The sequence below is a fragment of the Culicoides brevitarsis genome, chromosome 3 (genome assembly GCF_036172545.1).
Source record: "Culicoides brevitarsis isolate CSIRO-B50_1 chromosome 3, AGI_CSIRO_Cbre_v1, whole genome shotgun sequence".
NCBI classification, from domain to species: domain Eukaryota; kingdom Metazoa; phylum Arthropoda; class Insecta; order Diptera; family Ceratopogonidae; genus Culicoides; species Culicoides brevitarsis.
In genome coordinates, this window is record NC_087087.1 from 33,842,398 (window position 1) to 33,850,461 (window position 8,064).

The window sequence follows — 8,064 nt, forward strand, 5'->3', positions numbered from 1 at the left end:
ACTTTTTTTTCCTTCAATGATTAACTTGGACATTTCTCCCTAAGCGACGACATTCTGTTGACAATTTCTCGACATTTTTTTTCACAGATGGACAATCCACTCATTTAAGTTCATTAAATGCGCTCCATTGCACCTGAAAAACAAATCACTGCTAAAAAAATATTCAATTCACTAATTAAGTGCACTCACATTTCATAAAACTATTGTTCAATGCCTACTTTTTTTTGCCGCTGTTAAAATATTTAAAGCATTACATTCACTCCTTTCATGATATTTTTTCACTTAATTAACCCAAGCGCTTCATAATCCAATTAATGCTTGTGAAAAGAATCTCCTATGATATGCAAATATCCAAGCTTTTGTGACTTGTCTAGTCGCTTGCTTCCGCCTTTTTTGTCTTCCTTTCGAACACGGAGCACTTTATAATTATTTCAACAACGAAGAAAAAGAAAGATTAAAATATGTAATGAACAAAAGTGAAAATAATTATGAGTGTCTTTATTCAGATAAGTGGACTGGATGACTGACTCGGTTGTTTGTCTTCCTATTCTTCGTTTTAAAAAAAAATAATAATTTTTCGTAGATGAATTATTTTTTTAAGTATCTAGACGATAGAACCGCTTTTAATGATGCTCTGGTTTATTTTTAATTAAAAATGGGGAAATTTTAAAGCTAAAAAGGTTCTTGCCGAAAAAAATAACAAACATAAAGTAGATAAATAAATTTCTTTTAGCAATAAATTCGACGTCAAATTTTTTAAAGGTTAATCAAATCACACAAATTTTGCATACAAATAGAGGGAATATTTATAGATAAATTTTTGTTTGAACAAGACTTTGGCAAACGGTGATGATTTTTCATCTTCTTTCGATGAATAACTTTTCTCAGGTATTTTTTTTTTCTTTTATTGTAGATTTCGTGTTCTTGTGTTTTATATGTGAAAAATTTTTTTAGGGGGATGTTTCATTCTGAAAAATACAAAAGTTGGAAAAAATTAAAAATTATTTTTTATTTTCAGAAAAAAATTATTAAAAGAAAATAAAAAAAATTAAAATAAATAAAATATTAATAAATAAAATAATAATTAAATTTAAAAAAAATAAAAAATAAAAAAAATAAATAAAAATTAAATTTAATAAAATTTAAAAAAATAAATTTTTCAATAAAAAAAAATAAATAATTTTTTAAATATTGTAAAATTATTCAAAAAAGATAAAAATTTTTTTTTTATTAAAAATTAAAAAATTAAATATATAAAAATTTTACAAAAATTTTATCCATTATTAAAAAAAAAGATTAAAATTAAAAGAAATCACAAATTTCAGTTTTCTTAATTAAAATGAAATTAAAATGAAATTAAAATTAAATTAAATTAAATTAAAATTAAATTTAAAATTAAAATTAAAATTAAAATTAAAATTAAAATTAAAATTAAAATTAAAATTAAAAATTAAAAATTAAAATTAAAATTATTAAAATTAAAATTAAAATTAAAAATTAAAATTAAAATTAAAATTAAAAATTAAAATTAAAATTAAAATTAAAATTATTAAAATTAAAATTAAAATTAAAATTAAAATTATTAAAATTAAAAATTAAAATTAAAATTAAAATTAAAATTAAAATTAAAATTAAAATTAAAATTAAAATTAAAATTAAAATTAAAATTAAAATTAAAATTAAAATTAAATTTAAAATTAAAAAAAATTAAAATTAAAATTAAAATTAAAATTAAAATTATTAAATAAAAATTAAAATTAAAATTAAAAATTAAAATTAAAATTAAATTAAAATTAACATTAAAATTAAAATTAAAATTAAAAATTAAAATTATTGAAATTAAAATTAAAATTATTAAAATTATTAAAATTAAATTTTTTCATTTTAACATGAAATCGCCCTCTTTTCCGATATCTCCAATTTTCAATGATGTGTTTCTGATTTCATAGATTTTTTATTCAAACATCGTTTGATGTTTGTTCAATTCGCTTCAACTCAATTGAATTTTGAAGTTATTTTAAACGTAACATGTCTTCTACCTTCGCCACTTTTCCATTCAACGAACTGTTGTACTATACATATCGGAACAAATCTGTTTTTAAGCAGATAAACAACAAAATGCTTTATTTATACATTTACTTTGATTGATAAGTCAATTTTACCTACATGCTTACAAAAGGATACATTCATCATGGAAATCTGCTGGAAATCCGCGGCAAAGAGGAAAAAATCAATTTTTGCTTCGTTTGCATTCGAACAAAAGTATATAAAATGCACAAATTTATAGATTATTTCCGACTTTCTGTTCCAACAATGTATTTTTTCCAAGTTTTTATGTTGCTGTTGTCCGTATTTGCATTTACATTTGCAACATAACGAGCCGTAAAGAAGCAAGAAATATCGCGCTACTCTATAATCATCCGAAATTACCAACATTAAACGTCTTTTTTTAATAAATAATTTATGCCATTCTTCTAAATAGCGAAAAAAAGGGAAAAATAAAAAGACGAAGTGAAGTACATTGAATCATTATCATATTGGAACACATTTCAGATGTTCTTGTTGTTTAACGGACTATTTTTACAGTGGCAATTGCACAGTTTATTGTTGCGCCGTTACATACCTGCCTTTGTTTAATAGGCAAAGGAGGAAGAGGAAAATTCTACTGGAACACTCTCGATGGTAGTATATGTAGTTACCGGATTTCATTAAGTAATAAATCTAACACTTTACGTTTTGCAGACAGGAAGTTATATTCCATCTTGTTATTTTAGTGTTGAATGTTGTTGTTGTTGTTACACACACCGAAACTCATTTACGGCGAAAGTGAAGTGAGAGTACGAAAGACCTATCAAGTGGTAGTCTTTTTAACGGCATTTCGTAAATTAAGAAAAAAAATATTTTTTTTTTCAAGAAATGTCTTTTTGTTCGTCTGTAATAAAAAATAAAAATTATTTATTTTCTTTTTTTTCTAATTCGTAAATTAATTTTTAAAAAATAAATTAAAATTAAATAAATAAATTAGCTTAATAAAATTAAATTAATTTTAAAAAATAAAAAAAATAAAATAAAATAAAATATAAAAATTAAAATTTAAAAAATTTTTTTTTAAAAATATTTAAAAATTTTTAAAATACCTAAATTCATTTTTTTTTTTTTTTTTTTTTTTTTTTTTTTTTTAAATTTTTTTTTAAAAAAATATTTTTTTTTAAATTAAGTTTTGTCAAAAAAAAAAATTAATTAATAAAATGTTTTTTTAAAAATTAAAAAATTTTGCATCATTTGGATTTTACAAATAAAAATTAAAAATTAAATTATTTTAAATAAATAAAATTTTTGCTTCATTTGGAACAAATAAAATAATTTCGTAAATTAAAATAAATAAACAAATAAAATTATTTATAAATTAAATTATTTTTTAAAGATTTTTTTTGTAAAATAAATTTGAATAAATTAAATAATATAAATAATTTAAAAATTTAAAAAAAAAACGTAAATTAAAAAAATTAAATAAAAATAAAAAAACAATTAAATTAAATTTTTTATTAAATAAAATAATTTCTTCTAAAATTAAATTTTATAAAAAAACAAAAAAATAAAAAAAAAAAAATTTTAACATTTTTTATTATATTATTTGATTTTAAAATAAAAAAATAAATTAATTAATTTATTAATAATAGCAAAATCAAATAATAAATTAAAATTAAAAAAAAAATTAAATTTTTATATAATTTTTTTTTATTTAATTTACGATTAAAAATGCATTAACATCCCATTTACCTTAAAATATCGAAAACTTTCCAAACGACGACGCGTTGTTGTTGTACCTTTATAAATATTTGTATGGCTTGTACATATTTTGATCATTATAGATCTATCCGGCCGGTAATAAACATTTTCCCGTGTGTTGCTGCGCCGTATTTGCAACGAATAAAAAGAAAATGAATTTTGCGAAAAATATATCATGTATGTACGTTTTTTCGCTTCTCTTCTTATTAAGTAGCTTCACAGTAATTTTCTTACAAACATGCAATTAAAAAAATTTTAAATTCTATAAAATTTGTTCTTTCTTCTTTACAGCAAAAAAAAAAGAAGAAAACGTCAAATCTAATATTTTTTTGGGTAAAACATGTAATTTTAATATCCAGAGAGAGATGGAGGGAAAAAGCTGCATTCGCTCATGTAGAAATTTGCAAGATTTATTTTGTACAAATTTGAGGCGACTGAACACGGAACAGAAAAGAAGTGAAAATGCATCGCATCGCGTTGACACAGACACACGAAAAAAAAATTTGTAACACATCTATTCATAACGTTTGAAATATACCAGGATTTCTTGCTCACTGAAAGCATTTTATTATTATGATATTTTTGTCATGAAAAAATTTTCTTTTACATTACTTACTCTCTATTCTCTATGAAATGTGCGACATGAAGAGGAATGAAATTCTGCTATTTTTTACAAATATTATTATCACATCCGTATGTTTGTTGTCAAAAAATTTCAAATAATAATAAAAACTTTCTTAATTCTATCTCACTTGAAGCAATTTTTCAAAATTGAATTATCTCTAAGGAGTCACTTCAAAAAATTTTGTGTGTGGTTAAATTTTTTTTTTCTTATGGAAAAACTAAAAAGTTAAGCCTAATATGTCTAACCACGTCGTGTCGTTGTCAAAAAAAGAAGAAATTACCTAAAAATAGAAAGGGTGAGAGAGAAATTTCATTTATTTTTATTTCATCGTCCGAAAATATTAGCGGGAGTTACTTTACTCAGGCCCAAGTACTGCTCGAAGGATGGAGGGATGCGCGGCGTTCGGAAATAAAAAGTGCCTCGAACTGTCTCACTGAAAGAAAAAATATTTATTTTGGTAAGTTTTATAATTTTTTTCTATTGAAACTGAGAATTTAAAAATATTTTTTTAAAAAATTATAATTTTTGCTTCTAAAAAATTTTTTTGCAAATAATTTAAAGAATTTTGCTCTAAAAAAATAAAAATTTAAAATTAAAAAAAATCAAATTAAAAAAAAATTAAATTCAAATTTTATTACAATTTTTTTTAAAATGGGGGGAACTTTAAAAAAAATTAAAAAATTTTTTTAAAAAAATTTTTAATTTTTTTTAAACAATTTCTACTTTTTTTAACAAATTTTTGTTTTTTTGAAATAATTTTTTTAATGGTTTTTATTGTTTTAATTTTTTTGAATAATTTTATTATTTGATGATTTTTTTTTTTTTTGCAAAATTATCTCAAAAATTTCAAAAAAAAATCAAATTTAAAAAAAAAATTTCAAATTTTATTTTTTTTTTTTGTTTTTTTTTTAAAAAAAAAAAAAAATAATTTTTTAAAAATTTTGAAAAATAATTTTTTTTTTTTTGAATTGAAAATTAAAATTTTTTTCTAAATTTGTGAACATTCTAAGAATAATTTTCGAAATTTAGCATTCAAAAATAATTTTTTGAGAATTTTTCTCCAATTATTTTGAAATATTTCATTAGCAATTTTTATTGTAAAACAATTTTTTTAAAAGAAAAATTTTTTTTTAAAATTTTTTTTAAAAATAAATTTTTTAAAAAATAAAAAATTTTTCTTACTTTGTATAAATCCCAAATCTAGCTGATGTCGTGTTATTGCAGAGCCCTATCGAGTATCCCATATACCCAAAATTGCATGTCCTGCCAATGTAAGCCGTTTTGGGATTCAATGCATCTCGAAAATACTCGACAACCTTAAAGTGACTGCACAGAAATTGATCTAAAAACAGGTAAATTTGCCTTTTTCATCCCTTATTTTAATGAAGAAAAATGCAACTTACTGAAATGAATGGCGTTCTGTGCCACTGGGAGCAAACAACCGGGCTGCGGACTCATGCCATCCTGTAACGACACATTAAAGGTTATACGTGAGTGAACACATTTTCGCCATTTACTTTACATTTGGATGGAAATCTTGATGGCCCGATGCGATTTGTGTCCCAATGAACGTTCTGTCTGTGTGAATAACTGCAGAAAAAGCATTTTTTGTTTAATTTTTTTTTTATTTTTTTTAGCGAAAAAATCTCACCTTGCACAAATTCCGCATCTGATGGATCCAATCGTTCACTTTCGGGTCTCACAGTGAGCTTTGTGAACATCGGCCCAGCTGGATCAAGTCCGAAAATTCTTCCTACTTTGCCGCCGAGATGCTTTCCCGCGAATCCTGAAATGTGTGCGCCCATACTGTGACCCACTAAAGTGACATTTTTCAAAGGAATTCCGAGGTCGTTTAATTTTGTGATGAATTTCGCTACTTGTTCGCCAACTTCTTCGGTGCTATCGGCAGCTAATGTGTATTCTTGTAAGGCGAGACGATTCCAATCGACAGCAACAACATTCGTCTTTGTGTGCTCCAAAAAGGCGGAAGCGATATTTTTGACCCAATTTCGATGGGCACTGTCAAACCATCCGTGAATTATGAAGGCAACGGGCAACTTTGTATTCAACTTTTCGCCGATATCTGTGTCATTTATGTGAATTTGAGTGAAATTCGGATTTTCACTGAAAAAAAAAATTTTTTAATAATTAAATTAATATTTCATAATTATTAATTTTAATTAATTAATTAATTAAAAATTAAAAATAAAAATTAATTAATTTTTATTTTTTAATTATAAATTTTTTTTATTATTTTTTTTTAATTATTTTTTAATAATTAATTAAAATTAATAATTAAATTAATTTAAAAATTTAATTAAATTTTATTTATTTAATTAATTAAAATTTTAATTAAATTAAATTTTAATTAAATTATTAAATTAATTTAATTAAAAATAATTAATTTTTAATAAAAAAAATTTAAATAATTTTTTTTTTATATTTTTAGGGTTTCTTACTGTGTCGCTGCCCAAAAAGTGACTTCCTCGTCGATGGATTTTGGTTCTCCAATACTGACAGCCAGCACCGTATTCAACGAGGCCTCTAAAAAGTGATTTAACCTATTGACCTAATTAACAAAAAATTATTAAATCTCATAAAAAAGTGGAAAATTCAATACTCACGATGGAATAATCAGGATCAAATCCAATAACCGCAGGATTTCCGATGAAACAAACAGCGAAAAAATAATAAAATTGTCGGAATGTCATCTTGCCGTATGAAACATCGACTGCGTACTGTACAAAAATACAAAATTCAACAACAACAAACAAGAAAAGTATGTTGATGTGTAAGAATTTCTCTTTATTCTGTACTCTCTCTGTACGTTTTTGGTCGTTGCTTGATCGAATTCCATCACAAAAGTGTCTTTTTCGGCAAAAATGTTAACGCGAAGCACAAAAAGAGACATTTTTGGTCACTTTGAACGCACAAAAACCGCTAAAAACACAACAAAAGACATTTTTTTAGAGAGTTCCGTGACTAAAATATTTTTTTTTTTTTTTCGTTTGTGTATTGTGCGCTTTTGCTTATTTTAAAGTATTTTGTACTTTATTTATTTATTTTTTTATAAAAAAAAAATTATGACGGAAGAAAGAAAGGTATTGACTCGCACATTCATCATTAGTGCGAAGACAAACTTTAAAAAAAAAATTTTTTTTTCTGTGAAATAGTTTAGTTAACGCGACGAAGACATCTCTCGTTCTACATTTTTAATTTGATTTGTATATTTATTTACATTACAAGATAAATGTAAATATATAGGAGAGAAAAAAAATGTTGGATAGTGTTTTTTTTATGATCATTACTATTAAACAGTAAGAGTTTCAAGAATATAAAGTAAAGTACATATAATCAAATAAAACTTTTAATGATCTCTGCTTTTATTTGCTTTCATTTATTGAACCTGGCTCGAAAAAAAAACTGCGCAGGCTTTGATAAGTACCCTTTTTTGTACATCATCATCTTTTGCTGTGTGATGAAAACATAATTTTTGCATTACTCTCATTTTTTTTTTTTTTTTTTTTTTTGAAAACAATATATATACACATAAAACTTTAATAATTGGACGAACTATAATTTTTCTGTTTTGCAAGCGATTTTAACGAGTTTGTGAAAAAAAATTATGAAAGAAAGTTTGACTGGAAGTG

The 8,064-nt window shown here is 23.0% G+C and overlaps 1 protein-coding gene across 1 annotated transcript; it reads right to left on the reverse strand.

Annotated features, from left to right (window-relative positions):
* Positions 1-4,738: 4,738 nt before the first annotated feature.
* LOC134835536 (pancreatic triacylglycerol lipase) lies at positions 4,739-7,125 on the reverse strand. The gene is made up of 7 exons (XM_063850415.1): positions 7,039-7,125; positions 6,874-6,983; positions 6,066-6,538; positions 5,937-6,004; positions 5,818-5,878; positions 5,597-5,756; positions 4,739-4,847 (listed from the first exon to the last, which is right to left on the reverse strand). The coding sequence occupies exons 1-7, from the start codon at positions 7,123-7,125 to the stop codon at positions 4,739-4,741; spliced, it is 1,068 nt and encodes a 355-aa protein (XP_063706485.1).
* Between the last annotated feature and the right edge of the window lie 939 nt (positions 7,126-8,064).

What these genes read in the sequence shown, in the direction of transcription:
- LOC134835536 (XM_063850415.1), bottom strand. Translation starts at nt 7,125, where the DNA reads ATGACATTCCGACAATTTTATTATTTTTTCGCTGTTTGTTTCATCGGA. An exon ending in TTGATCCTGATTATTCCATC is followed by an intron (nt 6,984 to 7,038) that starts GTGAGTATTGAA and finishes TTTGTTAATTAG; the next exon opens with GTCAATAGGTTAAATCACTT. An exon ending in AGATGCGGAATTTGTGCAAG is followed by an intron (nt 6,005 to 6,065) that starts GTGAGATTTTTT and finishes CTTTTTCTGCAG; the next exon opens with TTATTCACACAGACAGAACG.